Genomic DNA, 27,103 nt, shown 5'->3' with positions numbered 1-27,103 from the left:
ACACACACTTCGTTTAACAATTAAGAAATTATTAAATTACACATAATAATCTACACACACACGCACACACATACACACGTATATGTATATGTAGATTATTATGTATAATTTAATAATTTTTTAATTGTTAAACGAAGTTTGGAATTGTTTAATTTGGAACGCTTCAAGTTTGAATTCATTAACTTGAATGTTTCTAATTAGATAGCATATATTGTAATTTTTTAATTTTTCAGAATAATTCAACTTTAAAGGTTCACGATATTTAAAGTTCTTCTATTCTGAATGGTGAAAATAACAGTGATTTTTTTGTAGATCGAAAATACAGTTTTTACTGAAAAATCTATCAAATCACTTTCAATGTGACTTCTTACAATATTTTAAATTTTCATATTAAAGGCTTGATAGCTTTAAATATAATAATTTCATATGCCAAAAGAAAGCAATTTCGATTTGAAATGAATAAAATTGCAGGGATCTGAGCCGGTTTTCTATTTCCTCCATTTTTAGGCAAAAACTTAAATTTTAAAAATAAAATTTTATTTTACATATCAAAACGAAAAATTGAACATCAGGATCATATCAGGATAAAGAAAATTCATAATTTTATCAATTTTTCATATTTTAATTTAAAAAAGCACTGTTAGAAAGTGTACAAAAACAACGAAACAAAATCAAGAAATTAGAGGGTGATTAAAAATCAGCAGAAGAGGATTTGAAAAATGCCACACTTGATGGCGAATCTATGCAATATGAATTGAATTTGGTTGTGAAGAGAAATGTCAAAGATATAGTTGTAAAAGAATTAAATCGCCATCTACAAAAACTTCGGGATAAAGGAAAATAAAAACGAGAGAAGGTGTATAGGCTAAAGCAAAATGTCAGAAAGATATCTACTGAAATGCTGCTAACAATAGAAAAGTAAATAAAAGTTTAATAAGGTATTTAATACCTTCTTCTGCTCTGGAGAAGAATATCCTTTTTTTTTTAATAAAAGAATATACAATTACTTGGTAATTTACAGTAACGATATTTTCCTCAGTATTCAATGTGACTCGTTAGACTATTTATTTTTATTAATAAATTTCTTTTTATTGTAAGTTGTAAACTCTAAAACTTTCATATTTAATGACATGACTGTAAACTGTTTAGCTACAACTGATGCTATTTAAATAAAACAAGTAACATTGAAATTGTTAGAACCGCAAGTATATAGGATGCGTGAACTCGATAAAAAAGGCGTAAGAACCGATTAACCCATTCCAATAAGTATAAAAAGACTATTAGGAGACTGTGCTTTACGATTGTTTAAGTTGTAACTCAGTAAGCACATTGTAATTTAAAGACTTTATATAGTTTCATTATTTTTTAAAGTTTATAGTAAGACATTTATTGAAAGATATCTTATTTTCTACTGACTACACTCATGTAGGTTTATTAGTTTCTGATGTAAATGGTCATATATAATTGTATATACGTCCATTCGAAGATATATTGTTTCCCACTGTCTTCGTTCTAACTTCTTAATATGTGTGTGTGTGTGTATTAATTGAATAATTTCTTTAATTTTGAATATTTTCAATTTTAGAGTTCTGAATTTTCATATTGAACGCTAAATTTTCAACTTTTCCCTTTCCAAACTTTTAATTTTGCAATTAAAATGGAATTGTTAGAATTTTGAATGGTATAATTAACAATTAAAAAATTATTAATAGGTAAACGATTTAAATTTCTTAAAAATAATTGATATTTTAAAGGGTTTGAGTGTAAAATAAGTTTTAATATCACCATTTTTTGGTTAGTTAAATTGTTTTCAGTTTTTATTTTATTTCGATCTCGTTTAAGTTTCTACGATTCGGAGTAGACATTTTTTCATTTTCAATGTTTCTCATTTAAAATTACTATTTATTTTCTAAGAAAAATTTAATTTTCTAGAATATCACAAGCTTCGACTTTAAAATATTTAATATAGTTTTCAATTTCAAATTGTTAAATTTTATTCGCTTTGAATTTAAAATTGTTAAAAAAACAATGAAAAAAAACACTCAAAAAACATTCAAAAGTTTTTAATTTTACATACTTAATTTTTAACGCTTTTGATAAGAAGTAATACAGTTTTTTTTTTAACTTCTTGAGACAATTCTATTTGCGAAATATTAATCTAAAATCATTCAATTTCGAGATTCTTAATTAAAAAAATATATTTAAAAATTGTTTATATTTTTAATGTTAGGAAATAAAACCGCAGATACGTGAAAGCTCGTTTTATGCGCGTGCATATACTGATAGTATATAATAAAATCAGATCAAATGCATCTCTGTATTTTTCTTTGTTAGATATATATTTTTCTTACCCTCATTTTGGATAGATATAATATAAAAATTAAAAGTTAAAAATGAGGGACTGTTTTGAAAAACAAAAATTAACAAATTAAAAATTTGCTATTAAAAGCTTTTCAAATCGCAGATTTGTATTTGTAAAACGTGCTTATATTTGATTAAAAGTAGTTTTTAAGTGATATTATTTTCTTGAAATCCTAATATGTATATAGAACTAAATATTGGACATGTGTAAAAATATAAATAAGGTAACAAAGTATTTACCAAATGTTAAAAACACTGAATTTCACACATTTTCTGTACCAAATACAAATCTTCCTCATTAGTAATGCTAACGTGAAAAAGTGTTCTAATAAATGAAGACCTTTCAGAGTTATTATCAGTGGATTTCGTGAAAAAAACGACTTCTATTTTTTGAAAAGTAGTCAAATTTGTGAGTTAGTTTAGTTTAATGTAATTAAAACTTTGATATTAATTGTATAAATCAAATATTATTAGCCATTATTTTTTAATGAATATAACCCCGAGGTTCATAAATATATTTTATTCCACACTCGACCGAAATGGCTACCTTTTTTCCTTGAAAATAGGTGCGAAAGTAGCATATATTTCCGGCGAAAATAAACTTATTGGGGCGAAAGTAAAATTTGCAGGGCGAAAGTGAAATTTGCGAGGCAAAAGTAAAAATTAGTCGATTAGAATTCGATGTGCGAACAAAGCTATAGAAAAATGCTTCGGACCTACTTTTTAGGGCTAAAAGGTGACCACGGTTGAAAGTGGAATATAATACAATATACAACACGGGACGAAAGTAGATTTTTCCCTCGGGTAATTACTGCTCTTGCCAGAAGATTTTTCCCTAGATTCCCTAGCTTTTTCCCTCTAGAAAAATCTCCTCGATCGGACAGTAAAGCCACCCGCGGGAAAAATCTGCTCCTTTCGCCCCTTGTTACATAATGTACTATTAAAGTTAACAGATTAGCCTACATTCTTAGGTAAAAAGAATGATTAAAGTAATTTAATTAATAAAATTTAAGTAATTAATTAATTAGAATTAAAATTTTTATAGAAAATAAAAATGTTAATGAAAAATGTCCTACATTTTTCATAGTGAAAATGTAATGTTTTTCTATAAAAGGAATATTATTATAATGAAGGCTGGTACCATGAACGGCTTATCTTATTTGATTTTGTTTTGTCCTTTTTAAAGTAAAAACGAGTTAGTTATTTTTTTCAATTCATTTGAAGGTTGATTGGACAGAATTTTCAAAACAACTAGATTATGGGGAAAAAATAATTTTTTTAAGGTTCATGTTTTACTTTTGGTACTTTTAAACATCCTGCCTATATTTGTGGAAATGTGTGAAAAATTAATTATGTTTGATACTTGGAAAATATTTTGGTCATGGCGTGCTACCCAGCATCCGATTAAGGCCCGGATAGACCGTCTAGATTAGACATACTAGACAATGCTCTAACTGAATGCAAATCTGCTTTGATCATTTTCTTTACGGTGAGGATAAAAAACCTGCTAATATGTAACTATTATAGGGTCGCGTTTCTTTACCTAAGAATGTGTTAAAAGTTAGCGCCAATTAAAAATATTACATTGCATGATTGCCGCCTTATATTAGAGCGTAATTTTAATAATGTTAAGTTCATATAGTCAACTTATTAAATAGGACTTTCAGCTGTGTTTTGACGTTTTTGGCGATTAAAGTTGCCTTTTTTTACTATTGGGAATTATTTTAAATGTGGCATAAATATTTTATCTTAATTTATCAAAATATATTCTCGTTTCAAAAAAATATTGTTTAACGAGTGATTTTTAATTCTATAAATGTGTGATTTTTTTATTATTTCTTTTCCTATTTGAAAAATGTAATAATCTGAATAGATGGGTTAAGAATCAACCAAAAGTAAAAATATAATTCATTCTACAGGATAAATTTTCTTCGACAAATGTTAATTTTTAGTTCCTACATTATTTATTTTGGCGATTTCTACAACTGCAATTCATGAACAACATAAAGTCTCTATGAGTTTTTTCATAAATAATGATTCAATAAAACTTTTTCAGGGTGTATTGGAGAACATGTATAAAAATCCCGAGGGACCTTGAGTGTGGTGACCATCCCTGGATTGAATGCAGCCAGAAAATTTACGATTCATAAAAGTTGTACGCAGGTCAGAGAACTTTATAATGGATATTCGTGCTATAGATTGAGGATAATAGAAAGTTTTATTCGAGTAGAACTTAGCGAATCTAAAAATTTGAAACAAATATCATTACATTTAAGAAAGATGAATTTAAAAAGTTTAGAAAGAAATATTTATTTGGTATTTAATTTCTAATTTACCTTTTGAAGAGGAAAAGAAACAGTTTTTTGGAATTTTATTCGGAAAATTAATACGTAGAAAAAAAGTTATGTCGATAAATGAAAGCTGTACAGAGTATACATGACTATTGATTATTTCATATTATATCTGAATTACCTATTCTGTGCTGTGAGCGAGTATAAACTTCGTGTCATCGCCCTTTACTTACTTTGCTATTTAAGTATTTAAGATTACAATTATGTTTTTCCATTCTTTTTTCTGAATAGTAGAATATAGAACAGATCTATAGAGTTGGTTCACGTGGTAGCAACCTGCATTTGAAACAGGTGACAATTTCAACCAACGGTCACGATTATTTATTCTTGCATCTTTTCCTACACCTGTTAGGCAGGTAGTAACAGAATAACGTCCCATTTCCGAGACCTTCTGCATAGAAAGTGAACACCCGTTTTCCACCGACTGCATATGCCTTACGAAAAATACTATGCAAGAGATTTCACTTTTTATTTTGCATGTAGAAAACTATGAAAAAATAGACAATGCCTTAGTACAGTTTATAATTAAACTTCTGGAGCCATCATTTAAAAAACTGTTGGGTTATAAACTATTTTTATATAAAAAATTTTAGATTTCTGTTATTATGTATTAGTATTCTTAAACTTTAGTATGTATGGATTTTAAGTCTTTCATTTTCTTCTTATTTGTTGCGCAAAGAAATTTTTGTGGCAACCCTGTACTTTATTTGCGGTATTGCAGAAATTATCCATTTCGTACAGTTGTCAAACATGCAATTATATTTTTTTCGACTTTAAATTATATGCAACTGCAGGTACTAATTACTGTAATTATCAGTCTTTAACCTCTCCGCAACTCAAAAAATACTTTTTTATTCCCCATGGTAATTATTCGTCCATTGGGGTAGAGGAAAGGGGCCGAAGAAGAGAAGCATAAAAAATGGATTGTGAAAAATTAAATAATCTGGCTTTACTGACGAAACAAATGTATTCGGGTACAGTAAATGGTAGCGCACCCGGAGGAAGATCAAGGAAAAAATTGTGGGAATGTGGGCATTACGTGGGCTACACCGTTTTTGTGTCCGGGAACATTTGTCGTTGTTGGTGAGAAAAATGAGAAAATTCGATTTTATGAAAACTCAAATTCATCAAAAAAATTAGTAAAAAATATATGTACATGAGCTTTTTGAGAAAATCGACTTTTAATATTTTCAGATAAACCTTCGCCATCTTTAAAAACTTTGAACATTTGTTAAAATTTCCGACGGATTTTGAAAGAAGACGATAGATATCTCGACTATAGGTCAAAGTTGTAAAGGTTTAAAGAAAAAACATGTTTTTGTTTTTAATCAAGCACAAAATTCAAATACGCATAACTAAGTAGAAAATTTTATTTTTTGCAAATCGGAAATATACCTATCGCCTAATGTTCGCTAAAAAATAACATATTTCGTCCCCGATAGATTTTTGTGACTTCCATCGTAGGTCCTACCTGATTTGAAATATAGCGATCCTTATATTTTCTTCAAAACTCTAATTAATCTGAATTCATAAATCAGATGTGTCTTTCAAATTCTGAAATCGTTTCATTTGATGGTAACAAATACAAAACTGAGCCGTTTTTAAAGTTTGAAATTCGTAAATATTAAAGTTCTAGTTTGAAAATGGAAAATTTTTTGTCTTCTAATTTCATATTTTATATTTTATTCATAGTAATTTTCAAATTTGATTTAAAATAAATTTTCAGTTTTGAAAATGTTATCTCTTATTTTTCTACTAATCAAAATTATTCTTTTACAGAATGGACTTAATTCCTATCATCTATGTTTCATTCATTCTGCAAATTATCCGACTCTGAGCTCAGAGAAAGTTTTTGGAAATCATGCTTTTGGAATGTCTGAAGGAAAAGAGTTGATAAATCGGAAAGCCGCTTGAAAAGCTTCACTTTTGAAACTTAAGATCAGAACCCAGAATGCGAATTAATTTTGTAAGTACCTCCTCTCTAGATTCTAAAAATTAGTAATACTCTCTAAAACATGCTTAAATGATGAAATTCATATGTTTCCATTCTCATAAAAGAATGATACGATGTTGAAAGAACTAACTTCCGATTACAAATTCGCGATCCTATCAAACCCCCTCCAATTAATTCTTATCCCTATTCCATTTAAAAAGGTACGATTTTCCTCTCACTCAGTCCAAACATTCCCCAGACAAGAAGAAACCCTGGAATGTGGACAAGATCCTTTTAATAGCATTTTAAATGAAACGAAAGCAAGCGTATTCAGTCCGGGAACACATATTAACACGTTCTCACCTGGAAAACGTGTGCGCGTTGCATTCTTCTTCCTCTTGGTATTTTTAAAGGGCTCACCTACCTTATGCCTCCAAGGGTCTAACTCCAACATAAGGAAGGCTCGCGAGTTAAAATAAAAAAGTCATAGGGTTCCCCTCGTGAAAAGCTTGGTAGCTCATAGCAAGCTCCTAGTGTGCTCGTAAGGCCGGAGGCTCACCTGACCCCGGCGCCTCTTCCCCCCGGGTCACCCCTGGACCCCTCCTCACAGCCAAGCAAAACCCCTACCCCACCCACTCTTCCTCCACCTTTTGCCTCTTCCCCTTGGCACTCGTTCACCGCCACACGGTACTCGTGCACGACCACCACCACTATATCTAACCCTCCCCCTGCAGCAGAATCTGCCCTCTTCCCCGCGTTTCCCGTTTCTACAGCACGAGCCGTCAGTCTATCGGCAACCTGCGTACCAGTCGCGTCGCAGTGTTTACGTAACCGTTATTATTCTTACTTGTCAGTGTTAATTTTGCGTATGATTTGAGTTAGCCGGTCACCTGGTTCCTCAACCCGCTCTGGATCAACCTTTTCAAGCTTTTCTGTTTGAGCCCAACGACCACATAAAACCCCCAAAAAGTTTTTTAAATCTACCATCATCACGACACGTCTCACGTCGATTGTCGCCCTCGTCGTCGAGGACCTCCCCTTTCCCGTCCCAACCCCTACGACTCAAAACCATTTCACCTGCTGCATGGGCCATCCGGTTAATCACAAGTCTCCTCGCAGTCCTCCCAGGAGTGCTGCACTCCAGACTCACACTCCTTCGCGCCTACCTGGCTCACAGCTCTCTTTTACCCTATCGATTACTCGAAAATAGACGCGAGGGAGTATTACCTTTCTCTCATTCTCACCCGCGTTCGTCCCTAGCGTGACAGGTGCTACCCCTGACTTCTCAGGGACATAGGATTCGTCAACGAGGAACAAGAACACTGTATCATCTAGTGGCAAAAGAGACGAACGCTGGAGAGAAGGGGAACCACCTGGCAAACGAAAACCAGTAAATAAGAGGACATCCAGGTTCTATTTTTAAAGATAAACGAAAGAAAAACTGAGAAAATTACGAAAACTAAGTAAACAAGAAAACACGCAAGGGACGTACGAGATAAGGAAGACGTGGAGCAGAAGGAAACAAGACGGAAGGCTTATTTATCCCGAGGGGGAAGAGGTTCTCAGAGTTCCACGTCCTGGAGGCGCCTGTCGTCTTCGCCGGTACAACCATAACGCCGCCCGCTCTAAAACGCCCGAGACGGGACACGGTGGACTCATCGCCGCCACCCGCTCGTAACCTCGCCCCCGGAAACCCCGGAACCTCGAGCGAACTCGCCTGTATGATGGACGCACCGCTGTCGCAGAGTATGGACTCCGTAAACACGGTAGCCACCGGCGAAGACGAGGTTCGTTATCCTTAGGCTAAGGCTATTATCACGGTGCCAGTCGCCGGTTGCGCTTCCCTTTTCAACCCCTCCATCCCGTACTGGCTACCAATGTCCCGATACGATCCCTTTCTCTACCCCATATGCATGTGAGCGCCCTCTCTATAATCTAGATGCACGGACCATGCGCCAGACTTCCTTCCTGTATTCCTTCCTTCCTGACATGTCGCTTCCTTATGCTTTTTGGAGGTAATTTTGGGATTATGGTGAATGTGAAGATTTGAACTTGAATTGATGCGATTTTGTAAACTGCAGATTTGATTAATAGTTTACATCCTTATGTTTCTTCTATGATGATTGTGAAGATCTTAAATTTTTTATCAGTAGTTAAGACTTTATTTTAAATGTAAGGGCTTACTAAAAGGGGTAATGATGTGTAATTCATTGGATGCTAGGGTAAGATGGAGGATTGACCAAGTATGTAAAGACCTGACCACATATATGTATTGTGTTTAGGATCTTTTGTTAAGGTATGTTCTGTTACTTTTGTTTGTTGCAGCCATAAATACAATTGAGATGAATTGGGAGATTATAAATTAAAATGGATATAAGATTTTGATCAAGGATCATAGTGATCTTCAATGAGTTCATCAAAAGGGATAATGGTGGGTAATTCAATAGATGATTGGATAATATAAGGTATTCCAAAAGAACAGGATCTGACCCTTATTAGAAATGAATGGCCGACTTTACTTGATGAATCTCCAACTTTCCACCTTCTTGAACAAAAAACTGAACAACTTGATTCGTTCTTTGCAACTTTGTTCTGCTGTTTTTTTGGGATGAAGCTGGTATTTTTGAAATTCTAGTACAGTTTTGAGTTTGGGTTTCATTCGGAGATTAATAATTGGATCTATTTGCAGACGATAACGTTAACCAGGTTATTTGACAGAATGTTACCTCGATTAGTATGAGTATCTTATGAATACATTTAAATTCGAGTGAATTGGACAGTATTGTTTTAGAAGTGATTAGAAAATTGATATCGAATAGAACGATGATATTTTTGTAGATCAGATCGATAAAATTACGTTCACTTTTTATTTAAGAATCTGCGAATCAATCTTGAGATTCAGCATCTATTTAGACTTCAGATCTGGAAAATAAATGATAGGAGTCGTTAAAATCTTAGTGACCCTCTAGCTCATCTATTAGAACTTAAAATATAAAGGTAATAGTATCGTTTTTGGTCCAGTTAATAGGAGAGACTTCCCTCTTGAGGAAAATATTTTTTTCATTTATAGAACATATTATCTTCTCAAAATATATGATTATAATCCGAATGTTCACAAGATACGTGATTCCTGATATTATAGTAGCTTCTTACGATCGACTTACGACCATTTACATAACAAAGAAACCAAAGTGTGGATTGATTTCATTCGTACAAGAATTCAGGGTTCTCGTGAACGCGAAAGCGATTGGCCTTACGAGAGCAAACAATCGATGTAGTATTTTTCATTCAGAAGCCGATAGGATTCTAGTTCTAATTCCAGGCTTATTCCGTTTCAATGAAAGAAGAATCATCCTTGTTATAACAAATCTCTATTTATTTATTGATATTTGAAAAATACCTTTTTAGTTTTTACTAATTGAGTTGGGCTTATTCTGTATAGTTTAGATTTACAAGGAAGAAGTTCTGAGTATCTGGGTAGTATCTTCAATGTCCAGGACATCGTGGAGGCCCAGTAGCACACCTGTCTTGAACATATGATGCGGTTTGTGGAGGAAATAACAGTTATGTATGATAACTATGGTCTCTATAGGGTCTTGTCAGATCCCACAAAAGTTATGAGATATTTGTAAAATTTACCGGGAGAAGAATTTTGTGTAATTCCGTGGATGTCAATGCCAAACTATTACCTATACAATTTGAATTGAGCTTACATGTGTTTAATTTGCTGGTCACTTGTTTCTATAAGTGTCCTGATTGAACAGATTAATCAATCAATTCAGCAAATATTAACGTTGAATGGAAAACGGTTCCCTAGACAAAAGGAATCCAAAAAAATTCCTTCCTAGCTTGCCAGATCTACCAGAAAATACCAATTAGCTCTCAATTTCCTGGAGTCCACTAAACTACAAGCACTTCAATTTCTACGATCTGAACGGATTTCATTCAGATCTATTTTCACTTTACAGCTGTATGAACAATTTGCAATCACAGATTAAAATCATAATTTGAAACCTCCTGAATTGTCACGATTTTAATTGGAATTTGTTGTTTATACTTCTAGTTCATATTTGTAGAATGTAGAGCTTAAACCGTTTTAAATTAATTCGGAATTATGATCGTCACTCGATACTCATTGTGATTTTTCATTTTTTGACACTACAAGCAATTTAAAATTCTTCTCTTTAGAATGTTATATTCTTGACGCTAGAAATTTCAGAGTGTTCATTAGCAGTCTACCTAGCCAGCTGCTTTTTAATGAAATTCATCTAAATAGAATTGCAGGTAATATTTTATGGAAGAAAAGGCCAATGATGATAAAACTTGAATGCATTTTTGCAAGTTTCCAATTTTTTATTTCACAATATAGATGATTTCTGATTTAATATTGTACAATTCTAAGATGCACTGAAAGTAGAAGCTTATTTTTAACGTTTTGGGTTTCAAAGTTGTTCAATTTGAATAGCTTTCAGCATTGAAGAAGAAAATGTTAAGTGATTAGTGAACGTGAATCAGTTCTGCATACTAAGAAAAGATGGGGAACTTTTTAAAATATAGTGGCCATCCCATACACTGTTAGAGTATTTACAGTTAAAAGCCTTTATTTGCCTTTCATATTAAAAAGTTTGTATTTGTATTGTAAGGCCCAAAAATGAATGTCAGGTTCTCATTGTTAGAATCAACCTTAAAAATTCGAAGTTCAACAATATACATTATACATGTACATATAGTTATATACTTCTCGAAGGTTTCCACCTTTCATCGAAAACACGACCTTAGAAGAGCGCCCATTAGGCCCCAGATCCTAAAAGTATCTACTGAATGCCAGTAACTCACAGGCAAAGTCACAGCTTTGAATAATATTTATCTTGAACTTGATAAATATAAAAAATATTTTTGTAGAAGTGTGAAAATGAAGGTTTTTTACATTTAAAGCTTTATCGTTTATGTGCTCAGGATGAATATATATTTCTTTAATCTGTAATTTTTCCTGTGAGTAACTGACATCCAGTAGAAACTTTCGGAACGTAAAGATTTTCGAAAAAAAAAGGAGAAAAAAATTCAGCCCATCAGTGTCAGAAATCTCTCAATTCTCAGGGAAATGACTTAGAATTCCAATAAAGAAATATTATTTTGATAGTTAAGTCAGGATTTACCGTGAAGAATTATAATTTTGAATTTTAAAAAGGGGCTTCTGAAAGAATGATAATTTTCATTATATGTTTACTGTGGAACAGGTTTTATTTTAGGGCAAAGAGTTTCTGTCAAGAATTATAGTTTTACTTAGAATAGTCAGTTTTTCACGTGGAACGGAATTTTCGAAAAAGAATTTTAATTTAGAAAACAGAAATTTAAAAAAACTCCCTTTTCTAGGTCCTGGTCCAAATTTGGTAAAAAGGTTTTAACCACGTTTCTGAATTCTAACAGTAAATTTTGTAAATGAGTATTATTTTCATTTGAGACAGGAATTTTTGAAATAAGTTTAATTGTCACTTGGTAAAGGGCATTTTTTAAAAGAATTTTAATTCTGAGTTTGGTCGGGGGATAAATAAATTAAATATAAGAATATTTTCGCAAAGAATGATAATTTTGACTTTGGAACAAGGAATTTCCTAAAGAATTATAATTCTGTTTTGGCACAGGTAATTTTTAACGTGGAAAGTGAATCGTGAAATTATAGAAAATAATTTTAATTCGGATTTTTAAAAAGAAAATTTACAAAAAAACAATCCTCGTTACAAGTCAAAATTCATAAATTTTAATTCTAAAATCAGAATTATAATTCGGATAGGTATACTTCCGAAAATGTCACTTAAGAATATTGATTTGATACTTGACTTAAGGGTTCTTTTTTTCATCCCGATTGACAGTGCTAAAAGTATTTCTGTCGATGATTAATATAAACTAAGTTATTACAATTTTTACTTAAAAAAATTGTTTTCTCTAATATTTTTAAAAAATATTGATCTGAGATAAAAATCTTGTGCATAAAAGCTGTAGATCTCATCGAAACACACATTTTTCGTCTGAATACTTTTCTCCTAAAACTAATGTTTTAAAAAGAGAAATTACAACTCTGAGGTGAGAGGGTTGCGGCTCACACCTCCTCACATCACTCACAATGAACCCCTTTTCCAAAGCTAAAAAACACAAAGCATCCTAGTGTTGGATATTTTAAATCAGGGGCGAGGAATTAGTTGATCGCAGTTGATCGCGCTACATCTAATTTTTCCCACCTTTCCAAGGTCCCTGATTTATAATGCCTATCTCTTGGTGCACGGTGTAATAGTTTAAAAGTACTTTAATGTTTAAAAAAGTGCAACAAAAAATGTTAATTACTTAATTTATATTGATCTGCGCTTCAAATCATTCAAATCTTTTGAAATCTTTTAAATTAACCCGGGAAAAATTAACAATTGAGCGGGAGAAACACGGAAGTTCAAAATCATCCATCGGATAGACAATCTGATTCTGCTCTTTGCAATTCTGTTTTGTGAAGGGAGGTTAAGGTACTTCGACTGTTATTCTTTATCCTCAGTTATTCTTCCAAATGCGTATAAAACCATAATGCTTATACTTAAGTATATTGTCGACTGCGCGCGCAATGGTTAGAAGGGCAGTGCACACGCGCTTGGCTTGGTTTTGATACGAGTTACATTCTATAATCCACAATTCCGCACGAATAAAACACAGTCTCAGGTGGTTGCGAAGGCGGGAATTCGATCGTGTGTACTACGGTTGCGGCATGACACGCACCATACAGGTGACGTAGAACAAGTCCGTATCCGTTCCCTCGATCAAACAGGCGCCAGCTTGCCTGCCTGCTTGCTTGGTGCTATTGGTTCAATTTTCATGCCAGCATGGCTGTACATGGTTGTGCGGGTATATATGGGTATAAAATCGTAATACTTAGTGCCTGCAGGTTCTTCCCTCGGCTTCGAAGCCTGAAACTTGTAGGCACCTGAGAGCTGAGAGCAAGTAGGCAAGCAAGAACCAGCTCAACGCTCCGACAAGCCACGCTTGTTATTGATTTTTCCACAACACGAGAGCCAAGCCACCGCCAGCGTGTCACGTCATATGGAGGCGGTGTATTACGCTCGACAAGACACATGCGCCAATTTGGCTTAGGTCGTTTCGTTTGTCTCCAGACGCGTTTGCGTACCACCCTATGTGACGAATAAGCACAAGCACTCCCTCGTGTCGCTGTCGAGCATTCTTTGCTTTGGAAGAGGCTGATTAGTCGATCCACAGATTCCCCCAGCAATCCAGGAATCAAGTTTGCTAGACTCGATTCTAGATAAACTCAGATTCTAGACATTGATAGGAGAGTTTTGAGGGTTGGTAGAAATTGAGTCCTAATTCGCATTTTCTTCTTGGCAGTCTTGGAAGAATATTTACATTAGTGTGGAGATTGAAAATAAATGTAGCGCTTGGGAGCTTTAGAAGATTGAAGGATTTTCAATTTTGAAAACGGTTAAATTGGACAATTCGGAATTCAGGATATTGAAGTGATGAATGTCGAGGATTCTGTACTTTGAAGATACTGATTAGTAGATCCAGAGATTCTCAACCAATCCAAGAATCGAGTTTTCTAGAATGCTATATAAACTCAGATTCTAGACATTGGTAGGAGAGCTTCGAGTGTTGATGAAAATTGAGTCCTAATTCGCATTGTCTGCTCGATTTGGTAATCCCCATGTGGAGAATATTGACATTAGTGAGGAAATAGAAAAGAAATGTACAGTTGAAAGCTTTAAAAGTGTGAAGGATCTTCAATGTTGAAAATTGGTAATTTAACGATTCGAATTTCAAGTTCTTCAAGTGATGAATATTGAGGATTCTCTGATTGAAAAGAAGCTGATTGGTTTAAAATTTGAAATTTCTGTAACGTTCACAAATGATGCTGTAAGTTCATTAGAAAAAAATCAGCGGATTTTGATAAATATTGCGTGGATCTATAATGTTTTCTGAATCTAATGGCATTTATAAGTTTATATCATATTTGTTTACTTTATTATAAAATAACTATATAGGCTTTCATTTTTTTAAATTTACCGCTTGGTTTTACTAATAAGCTATTTTTGTTTTTCTATTGAAAGTGGACGACTTAACCCCATATTGAGAAGTACTTTGGACTGTAATAACTAGCTACTTTTCACTAAATTAAATGTTTTAACTTCAGGTTACGGAAGAGAAACATTATTTATGCAAAGCATTATTATCTAATATCCATTCATATTAGTAATGTATTGAGAAATCCCTAATAGAACGTCCAGAGTTGAAAATACAATGTATAATTTTTGTAAAATTTCTAGTATTCTCATATATCATATATCCACCTACTATTTATCAGAATCCACTCAGATTTTTGTCTTTTTGTAAACATGGATCAAGGATTCTTTGTCTCCCAATACGAAGCATATGCAATTCGAACGATGGGAGATTCTTGGTATAAAGTAGACTTGAAATTCACTTGAATCCTAAAAATATATAGAAAATTTATAAATTTGGAGGATTGAAGGAAATTGAGAACTAATTAGCATTGTATTCTTAAAACAGTGAAGAATATCATAATTTTCAATATTTGACTCATTAATTATAAATGGTACATAATTTAAAATCATGATTTCTATTTAATCTCGAAAAGGTTTCTTCAAAAAGTTTTGCACTCAAAACTTGTTTTCGTACAGATTATAAAATTCAAAGACCATAAAAAGACTGTAAAGCTTTAAAACCTTGAAAGATTACTGACTGGTTTAATTTACATTAATTAAAAAACTTTCAAAGTTAAACGGAATTTAATTTTGAAAACAAAAAAATGGGAAAGTGTTTGTCTTTTAAGGGTTTGCACAAAATTAAATCCTTATGGCCACTTTTTGATCGAGATCATTTTAAAATCTAACGATAATTGAAAAGCTGATTGTTATGATTTGAGAAGTTTAAAAGAAATAATTTGACATAAGAATTTAATATCTAGTTTGTCTACTGTAAAAACAAAGATTCGAAAATAGAAAACTTCCATTTTTTCAAATCTCATTTCATCTATCTTTTATCTAAAGATTCAAAGTTAAAAACTTGGGTCCGAAATTGGGTGTTTTCATCATTGATTAATGTATTTGTATTCACTTTATGAGCTTTTTGCTTTCTCACAGGCACTAAATTAATTTTCTTCCTCATAGAAGGAGGTTTATTTTTATTAAGAAAGAAGACACTTATTTCATGAAGTTGCTGTTTCTATCTTATGTCGAAAAATTTTAATCCAGAAATTCAGAGAGACCATCCGAAGGCCAAACAATGTGTCTTGTTTCAGCAAATAACTTTTTAAGTTACAGTAGTTTTATGTTTCAAATATTAACTAAGTTTTTCTTATATAAACAAAGTAAGCAATACTTTTGAGTTTTGTAAATCGCTTTTGATTGAACATGAAAGGTCATCAAAGGTTCCTGAATAGATCACTCGAAGCGACTTAAAAGTGCGAACAATACGTCAAAGACAGTACTGTTATATCTATTTGACGAAAACAGTTTTATTTTTGAAAATATTGGTCTAAGGAAATAAATAAATCGACACATGCAGTTCCTTTTTTCCGAAGGTTAATTTAGTCATTAACCTTTTGGTATATTTTAGTCATTAGGTTATCTTCACCCACATACTACTATATACTGATTGCTCAGTTGAGAATTTAGGTTGTAGATATTAATACCCAGTCTAGAGAGTAACTTTTTCTATTTCTGAGAATTCTATTACTTAAGTTACTTTATAAAGAACAGTTCTCTTTTTTGTCGGAACTGATAATCTAGTCCTCAATAATAATTGTTACAAGCACATTTTAGTCGTAATTTTTTTTTTAATACTAGGGTACCTCAATCCCGAAACATTTAGTCACAATGTACAATTTATTGAAGCACACGAAAGAAAGAATACTTCAAGTAAGGAGAAATTAAAATTACTCCAATTTTTCTTAAATCTAGACAAATTGTTCTGAATTGAATCCAAAATAATTATATGGTGGAACAAGTTTAGAAATTTTTTTACTGTGTAACTGATTCCATAATGTCTTTTTTATAGTAGATTTGAAGTAAATGACAATGTAGTATTTTATTATTTCATTTGAGGGCTTAAGATAGTTTAAGTTTACTTAAAAGCTGAAGTAAATTTAGACTACATGTCTTGTTTAACTAACTACGAAATTTAAAATCCGTGTTAAATAAGGTAGTCTAAATGTATCAGTTTTAATGTTCTATAGATACTGTCTTCAACATAATGAATTTTTAAAACCCTTCTGTCTGGTAAAATTGATATAGGTATGTACTCTTATGTTTTATAGGACTATTCAAAAACCATGTCAAACAATTTTGAACACTTTTTCCATCCCTTTCCTTCTTGAACCCTCTATGATGACGTCACAAATACACGCCCTCCTCCCACTTTTAAGTTCAATAATGTTATTTGATTTCATTTAATAACCGCCTAAAATAAAACACAAAACGTACAAGTATATGAAAGCAGATTTCATAGCCCAAAATGCCATCTTTTAAAACAAGGGGAATCGGGCGATTTTTCACGAAAATAAGGGAATAATAGGAGAATAAATCCTTTTAAATAAAATTCAATAATAAGAACCATATTGATTTATTATTTACAACTAATTTTGGTAGAGAACTGAAGACTTTAACCTTAGAAAAAATGTTTCAGGTTTAAATTGTTTAATTAACATTAGTTATTTACAGTTTGGGTTTTTTTTTCGTTCACTTTACATAAAACTTGCCATTCTTATTTAATCCTAATGTTGTAGGGATAATTTTACTTCTTGCAAGATTCTCTACAAATCTCTTTGGTACATCAGGAATAAATAAGAATTTCATTTTTTACCTAAGAGAAAACGAAAACATAAAACCCTAAATAACAATTGTTAAATAAAAAATTTCAACTTGAAGTATTTGTGTCTAAATTTCGACGCCAGTTCTGTTCCAAAATTAATAACAATTAACGATGGGAATATTTTCCTCGATTTTATCAATCATTTGTAACAATGATCATTTTTGAGCTTAAGATATTTTTAGTACATCCTTTAGATTTCAAGTCAAAATACACTGAAACTTGGAATGAAGAACGATATCGGGCATTGCTTGCCTTGGCCTTGACACTTAATCTAGACCATCCTAACGTAAACAGTCATTGTGATATGAACGATTTCCAGTTGGAATACATATTTTTCATATTATATTTTATATATTTATTTGTTTTCAACTAAAAGCGATGAATTTGCAACAAAAAAAATGGTTTGGTTAATTTTTCAGGTAAAATAAAATTAATTTCCAACTAAAAAAACGAACTTTCAAACAAAAAGTTAGTACATCTTCAACCAAATAGCAGAATGTTGAACCAAAAGAGATGAATTCTGAACCAAAATTATAATATTAGACTTTTTAATTAAATGAATGAACTTTCAACGAAAAATATTAAATAGGATTTTTCTTGAAAATAGGGAGAAAAAGAGGAATTTTTGTAAAAAGAGGTAAAGTTCGGAATAAGAGAAAGTGTGAAGTATGTATTTAAAATTTAGATGCTTTACTTGTATAATATTATTATTACACAATTAAGCCATTTCCCTTTCGGGGTAGGCGTGATTCACTCTGTTGGGAAGGGAGTAATGTGAGGAGTGGGTTATAGAATTTTTAGATTGATTTAAAATTCTCGTTTTATTTAAATAAATAACACTTTCGTTCCGCAACACTGTTCCGTCTCAGATTGCTGATAAATCTCTCTAGCAATCAGCTCAAGTGAAGAGCTCCACAAAGTCGTCAAGTGAGATTCCCCACTTAGGTCCATTAGTATCCTAGGTCTTTTGTTTCGGGCGTCATTCTCTCGACTGAAATTCTTTTTGTTAATTATTTGTCGCCATACTTTTCTGTCAAATCACTAATTTTCATTTGTTCAACCACTTCAAACAACATTTTATTCACATTTATAATTTCTATGTGAGATGTCACATTTTGTGTTAATACCTCTCTCCTCTACGTCACAAATCCTACTCCCCCTACACTGTTAGAGTGACGTAGATTTTGAACGGCCCCTATAGCTATAATAAACATGGGTATCAAATGATTTCTAATTCGAAAAAATTCATTTAATATATTTATTTACAAAATAAGTTAGTGATACAAAATGAAAGCGTCTTTTCTCGTTTTATAACAAAGAATACATGTAATTAGTAGAGGAACTTATTTACTTTTAAGCACATTGTTGATCCGCATGAGGCTCCGTGTGTCATACACCGTGCCATTAATGTATGCAGCTTGCGGCATCTGCGCATGGAATAATAAATTCTCGCGGTGAAGTTAGCGACCGCTTAGTTGGTTCTTGACAGCTCTTTCGACTTATATTAGAGAGGACATTTAAAAAAATGAACACTGAACTTCCACTTGGAAAACTTATTTGATTTATTTTTCTTATAGCTCAAGTTCTCCCCTGCTATATTTTCAGTCTTTTTTTATATTTATTAAATAACCAGTTAATTATTTTCGAGGTTTTAAAAGCATTTACCATGTCAGGTGCGCGTGACGAACGGCCTAATTGACAGAATAATCGACGCTTTTAAATTGGAAAGTAAAAGTTACATTCACGATCATGCGGCTTTGAACTTCCAAGTTTCTAAAACAGATGGTCGTCCTTATATTAGCGACAGGTGGATGCCATGCGCCTTCCTGTTTTACCATTTTCAGCCTCAGAACTTAGGCGTATACCTGAAACATTTTTCCTCCTTTTTGCCTCGGCACGTTTCTCGGACTTTTCTTTGTGCTTTCTTAAAATTTTTCTTAATTTTCTAATTGTCATAAGTATGCGAATTTTTAGACAAATATAGCCTAGGAATTCTCGACAATTACGTTAAATACAACTTTCAGTTTTCAAAAATATTTCACTAATATTACTTATGAGTATAATCTGGATATCTAGAAGATATAAGAGAAATGCAATTTGAAGTAATAAACTGTTTTAGAGAGACTTCAACACTATTACATTTGTGTTTTAAAATAATAAAATCAAGAAAATTTAATTAAAAAAGTATTAAAAGGCCCTAGCTGTCTAGCTGAACTACTTTCGCAAGAAATATAAAAACCCACGAATTGTTTTCACGATTAAAAAGTCTGTTAAGTACTATGAAATATAAGTTAGAACTTTCAACGTTTTAAGAATCATGCAGCATGAGTAAAGTTAGAAAGGATGTAGTATGAAACGAGATTGGAATATTTGAATAAATTAGGAAGTGCGATTCTTATCAGAAATAAGGTGAATTTATATCATATTGTTTCACAGTTTTGAACTTAGATATTTACTGGGTGCCTAACGCAGTGGGAAAACAGGGTAACCCTTAGGAATTTTATTTAACCTGGAAAAACCCGGAAACAATAATAATTTGTTTTAATGTTAATTATGAGTTATATTTTTTACACTATTTGCACTATTTTTCAATATCTTCTTACAAAATTGACAATATTACCTCAAAATTCACTTCAGCCTGTTTCATTTTAAAAAGAATATGGGCAGCTTTTAATATATATTTAAGAGAGAAACCCGTAACTCTCCGTTAACATTAAAAGATTTTGAGCATTCATCGACAAACAGGCAGTGCCATACTCTTGATCGGTAATGTAGTTTTGATTATAATTTATCACAGTCTATGATTGAGGATAATTTTGGCATGTATAAATAAATAATTGCTCAACTATAAAAAAATCTTTTAATTGGTCGGGCAAAGAAATGTGGTAGGGAGAAAAACAGGAATTTCAAATTGGCTGATAACTATACATCCAGATTTATCAAACTTGGAACTTTTCCGTATAAATAGTATTGAAAATATTATATAAAATATGAAATAATGCTGACAAAAATAATGGAAAAAATGAAATGATCAAAACTTACCTTGAAAAGAATTGTTCCAAAATATCATTTTTTCTAATTTTCTCTGAAAAATTCTAATATTTGATTGAAAATGTAATAATTCGGTTATTTCAAACTTTCATAGTTTGTTTTGCAAATGGGAGCTTTAAATAGAATACAATAGATTATCTTACATATTATAACAAAAATATATGACATTTTTTATAAGAATATAAAAATTGATTTTCCAAACTCCTAAACAGTAACTAAATAATTATTCGTAATAAGGAAGTATGTCAAATTATTCAAATTTAAAAGAAGCTATTGACCTAGTATTAAAAAATAATTTAAACCAATTGTACATCTTCGAAAATAAGAATAATTTCATTTAAGTTATATTAAAATTAATTTATTAATTTTATTTAAGTCTGAATACACTACACAACAATTTAATAATAAAAACAGCGTTTAAAGCACGTATTTCTTATCATTTTTCTACAAAATATGAGCACATTGAGAATTTTTATAAATAAGTAAATGATTCACGAAGCGCATTATACCGGGTGTTTTTTTTTATTTTGAGCCGTCGAAATATCATAAGAAATACGCATCCTGCGAAAAAATATCCATAATAAAAACTTTTTTATTTTCGAGTGTTAAAACCAACTCCGAAAAACTTTACCCCTCCCCTGGGTGGGTGGGGGCTTAATGAAGAATCTGAATGTGCAATAAAAAATAGAACTTCCTATTTGAAATTTTAAAAGTTGGGTATTTTGTAAATTTTGGCGGAGAAAAAAATTGATTTAAATAAGTTTAATTGTCAATTTTGATGAAAATTAAAAAAAATGGCAAACAAATGCCAGCAGCATAAATCGAGCACGGACTTTCTGGTTACAAACTCGGACCCCTGTCGCCTGATATATCCAGGCGTTGAAAGACTGAAAAGCCCGTCTTACTACTTTAGCATATTACAAGTTCATAATTAACTATTACTGGGATGTGAAAAAATTGAGTAGATATAAACGTAATTTTTTTCTTTTTCAACTGAGAATTAAAACAAAATGTAAGGGTACAATCGAACTTCCAACAAAATAGTTCAATCCTCAACTATCATCGTCATACATAAATTTTTAACTAAATAGTTGAAGTTTCAACTAAATTGTTGACTTCTTATACCCAAAAATGAATTTTCTCTAAAGCAGTTCAATTTTTAACCCGACAAAATGAATTTACAACAAATTGGTTAAATTTTTAATAAGATACTTCAATTTTTAGTAAAAAAATGCATAGTTATACGCCCCCCCCCCAATATAATTTTACACTAAATTGATTAATATTAAACAAATTAAGTGAAATTTTAAAAAAGTTGTTCAACTTTTAACAAAGAAGTTGAATATTCACCCTAAAAAGTTAAATTTTTAACGAAAACTGTAATAATTGATATTTCAACAGAAATAGATTTTAAGTAAAAATACAAAACAATTGGATTTAAACGGCAAATCCGAATTTTACACAAAATACATACAATTTTAACCAAATAGTTGAATTTTCACTCAAGAATAATAATTTTCTATTTAAAACACTAATTTTTTCACAGCACTTTAATTTTATAACAAGCGGTTGAATTGTATACCAAATTGGTTATTTTCAAGCTAAACTGAAAAGTTTTCTGGAAAACACATGAGTTTTCTACTTGAGAACATGAGTTTTCTGCTTGGGAACATGAATTTTTAACAAACAAAAAATGTTTAACAAAAATTATGAATAAAAAAAAATACACTTGTAAGAAAGTAGTTCAACTTTCAACAAAGGTGTGAAATCTTTAACGAAAAATGTCATGGCTGATATATGAACAAAAAATATTTTAATTTAAAATAACTAAGTTTGAATTCGATCTTGGGTGTTTCCACTTTTTTTGCACTCATAATTTGCTCATTTGATGAGCACTTTGCTTCCTCATCATAATTAATTAGCAAATATATTTTGTTCAACGTATGTAGAAGAAGTCAAGATAAACAAGTAATGATTGGTTAACCAAAACGTCTTGAATCAAGGAGCCTTTTCTATCCTTGCATATGATTGTGGAATTATGTTAATAAAAAGTTTTTATGCAGAAAACAGATTTTCTAAATTATTTAAATGACCATAACGTCTGCACTATTCCATACAGCGTATATAATATTATAGGTCAATCGATTTGTTCAGAATCATCGAATCTTTTCTATTCGTACGTCAACTTTAAATTATGTAAATCAGAACATTTTTACTATAAAAATCGCTTTTTCAAGTAATGTAAATAATAATATAATTGGTTAATTGAATTATCTCGAGTCAAGGAATCTTTTATGTTCTTGCATCAATTTTGAATTATGTTAATGAAAAAGAGTTCCTATAATAAAAACTACTTTTAAAATATTAAAGAGTACTAAAAAAGGTAACAAATGTTTTAAGAAATTAATCTGCCCATTTTGAGGTATTAGTGGTGAAAAAAAGCCTTCAAAATTTCATCAATTTATAAGTTATCGTGTTCACAATGAAGTGCGGCATCCACTTTTCACAACCACATACACACACACACCCGGGTAATTGTTTAAAACATTGAATTTGAGATTTTTAAAATGGTGAATGTTCAATTAACCTAACACATTTTTTAATTCTTTGCCATTGCAAAGCATTTTCTATGAGGAAGCAAAAAGCAGTTGAAAAACAGACAAATTTTCAATGAAATGTATAAATTTTTATCCGAATAGTGAAATTCTCTACCAAAGTGTTGGATTCGCCACCCAAAAATACGATTTTTTCTACAAAATAGTTGAATTTTCAACAACAAAATTAATTTTCAACCAAAAAATCTTATTTTTTAACCATACACATGCATTTTTCCAAAAAATATGACATTTCTAAAGAAAGCGATGAATTTTAATATCTAAAATATGAAATTGTAAAAAATCGTTAAATTTTCTATCAAATAAAAATTTGTTCGGCAAGAAAAAAAATTTTAATTGAACAGTATGAACTTTAAAACAAAAGTAGTTGGATTTCCTTACTGGGTTCTCTGAATTCAGTTCGCATTTAAATGGTGAAATGAGGAACAGGGAACTGACTGTGGAGTCTGCGATAAATAAATAGAAATTTTGTTCATTTATAGATTAAGGAATGACCTTTTAAATAATGTATAAAATTCCTGAAAATAAAACTAAGAATCCAAGGACCAAATTTGGACAGCCACCATATTTTAAATGAACATTGAAGTTAATTTTTAATACTTAAAAAACTTTATGATTTTATTTTGACACTATTTACAATATTTTTTATTTGTAAATTGAGTCCGAGGCCTGGGATGCGTAAATAATCGATAAATGGTGGTATAGATATAGATATTGTAGGCAGAATATTGTTACAGATACTTCTATTTACTGTTTTGGAATAGTTTTTAAACACAACGCAGCGAATTCGCACGGCTGAGGGAATGATTATATAACGATGAACAATAGAATAAAGCGGGAGGCCGGATGTTATATAACGGTTAGTCAGCCAAGAGGAACGACGAGAGCAGCAAACCGTAAACGCTACGACCGTTCAACTTCTCCTGGCCCACAATTCAAAATTAAGTCGTCAAAAACAGAAAATTAAATCCTCAAAATCCACCATGACTCCCAAAATTGCAGATCTTATCACCAAATTTATCCCAAATTCTCAACAACCAAGTTCATAGCTACCAAAGCGGACGAACCGTGAAATGACCGGGCATTTAATAAGAACTTGTAGAACAAATCCAATCACAGGGTGGCCACTAGACGGGAAATTTTTTAAGAGTAAGAAAAAGCCTGGAATTTTATTTAATTTTCAATAAGAAACACTCATAATAAAACGCACTTAATGGTGACAGATATCTGTAAAAATATTTTAACTCACTCTTTCTCCTTTTTCTTACCTTTTCGCTTAAATGCGAACTCCATAAATAGAACCCAATAAGAACATACAACTAATACGTTTGTTTGAGAGTTAATTCTTTTTGGTTAAAAATGATCTATTTTGTTGAAAAATTAATTATTATGCTAAGAATTAAAATATTTCGTTAAAAAGAGATCCTTTTTTAATTCAACTGTTTTCTATAAAACCAAACCTGGGGGTTGGTTTGAAAACTACACTATTTAGTAAAAAATTTAGATATTTTCTTTGAAATTGTTTCTTTTAATTTGCAACTATTTGATTGCAAATACAACTTTTTGGTTTTATTATTTTATTTTTATTTCACCATTTGGTTGAAAGTTTGTGTTTTGTTGGTTGAAAATCCAATCATTTGGTTCAAAATTGATCCTTTTTGATGGAATCCTTTCAAAAAAATTCAACTGTCTTATAAAAAGTCGGGGTTTTATCTTTAAATTTCAATATTTGGTAAAAAATTTAACTGTTTTGTTTAAAATTTGTTTTATTTAAAGTTGAACTGTTTAGTTGTAAATTCCACTTTTTGCTTGCATTTTTTTTTAGTTTGACTATTTGGTTGAAATTTCGTCTTTTCTAGGTTGAAAATGGATTCATATTTTGTTAAAAATATATTTTTTTTGTGTGGAAAAGTCACCCGTTTTGTGGAACATACCTCTTTTTGGATGGTAAAATCGTTCTTTTGAATTGAAAATGCAGCTTTTATGCTAGAAAATTTTTCTTTTTTGGGTAATAAGTACATTTTTTGTTGAAAATTTACCTTTTTATGTTGATAATTTAACTGTCTTCTAAAAAATTATGTTCTGGGCTTAAAATATACAGCTTTTTAACTTCAAACCTCAAATCTTGTTAAAAATTCGTCTTTGGGTTGAAAATTGAATTATTTTGTGAAAAATCTAATACATTTCGACTTGAAGTCTTAAGAATTTAAATAATTTCATCTTGAATTCAATATGTTTCCTTTATATTTATTTTATGTAAAAGAATTTATTCCTTTATTTTTGTGAAAATCATCCTGAATTTACTGTTTGAGAGCAATTAGGGCTTTTCGATTGAAACTTCAGAAGAGTTTAGTTGTCTCTACTTTAATTTGCAGGTTACTTTTGATTGCTTAAAATTTTTTATTTCAGTGACCGGAAAATATTTTTGAGAACTGGGAAATTACCGGAATTTTTTTGTCCATAACAATGGGAACTTGATATTACATGAAATGATGCAAAATTGCATGAGTCTCATTTCAAATTCTTAATGATTATTAATCTTCTCGTTTGAAATTTCGCAAATTTAAGTACTTTAAATTCCAAAGTTTTGAGACTATTATTTTAATTTGTAATCATTTTTCTGCTTGAAATAAAATTATTAACTTTTTAATGTCTATAATACTACAATCTGTTTAAAAGGGCTCAAATTAAAAATGATTTAGTTTTGAAAGCTGTGGTTAAAAAAAACTGGACAGTTTCATTATAAAAATGTTCCAAAGCCAATAATTTAAACATTGATAATTGGATTATTTCAAATTGATACAGTTAAAATCAAACATTTTTCTAACTTATCAGTTTTAAAGGAAATTTAATGAAAAATGGAATAATTTCATACGAATGACTGCACTAGAATTTCTTTTGTGAACAGTCTATCGATAAATTCCTATCTGAGATTACGTATCAGTGTCGCTGCTTTTACAATAAAAAAACGCTTGATATCAATACAAATTCAGCAAGAAGAGTATGTATCGAATAAAAAAAGTGGTTGTTTTTGTTAGAAAAAAGTTTATACTTATAAAGTTGAACATATGATTTTATTTCGTAATGCTTTAACAAAATGAGTTTTTTAATTAGAATTTGAAATAGTATATACATGCCTAATTGAATAAGTCAGTTTTACTGAGTATATGTGCATACACCAATATGTTGATCGAAGATATGAGTAAATGCAATAAGGATAATGAGAGCTGAAGGAAGGAATTTCATATCATTTTTGAAAATAAGAGTTCATTAATTACGATATTCGGGTATGAGCTCAGGCTCTACCCCTTTCCGCATCAAAGAATAGATTAATTCATTTTTCACTGTCAGATCTGGCGATACACGTCCTCTGCGGCACGAATGCATAATGCAATTTTAGCCTTCGAAGTAGAATGCACAAGTACAGGGTCTGCAATGGTGACAACTCGAGGTTGCAAAAAATTATTATTTTTTAACACCAAGTCGACAAAATCTCTTAGTTCCTGATAATAATATCGAAAACTCAACAACTCCACAACTTTATTACTGATTACCGCCACGTGCCTACAGTTAAAATACTATAACTTCAGTTGAAACTGCACCTTTTTTACTGTTTCTGAATATGGAATTCAAAGAATTTTTATTCTGAAGCAGCAGACAATTATCTCCAAATATTCGCCTATAATAATTCTTGCAAAAGATGCAATTTTGACTAGACATTTGTTTTGTAAGTTATGTAACATAAAGTGCATTTCTTATTGTCATAATTGCGATGGGCGGATTTTAGATTGTTTCAGATTATGTTTTTAGTTACGAGGGTAGTTCAATAAGTCCTTAGAATGACCAACAGATGGCGCGCGAATCGCTCCAAATCATCTGTTTTCAGTCAACACCACTCCCGACTAGATATA

General features: G+C 31.1%; 1 protein-coding gene across 2 annotated transcripts in view; it reads left to right on the top strand.

The window, feature by feature from the left end:
* The window catches only part of LOC117177347 (protein couch potato), a 152,664-nt gene that overhangs the window by 7,442 nt on the left and 118,119 nt on the right, over positions 1-27,103 (top strand). Inside the window, exons 2-3 of one of the 2 annotated variants that reach the window (XM_033367972.1) lie at positions 4,418-4,524; positions 6,492-6,678. In XM_033367972.1, coding sequence (XP_033223863.1) covers positions 6,664-6,678 — 15 coding nt within the window. In that variant the 5' untranslated portion in view covers positions 4,418-4,524; positions 6,492-6,663. Of the gene's footprint in view, positions 1-4,417; positions 4,525-6,491; positions 6,679-7,447; positions 8,433-27,103 lie in introns of those variants that run through there. The other variant, XM_033367970.1, reaches the window with a different exon arrangement.

This window comes from Belonocnema kinseyi, chromosome 7, assembly GCF_010883055.1.
Source record: "Belonocnema kinseyi isolate 2016_QV_RU_SX_M_011 chromosome 7, B_treatae_v1, whole genome shotgun sequence".
Classification (NCBI taxonomy): Eukaryota; Metazoa; Arthropoda; class Insecta; order Hymenoptera; family Cynipidae; genus Belonocnema; species Belonocnema kinseyi.
This window is presented reverse-complemented; position numbering and strand designations above follow the sequence as displayed.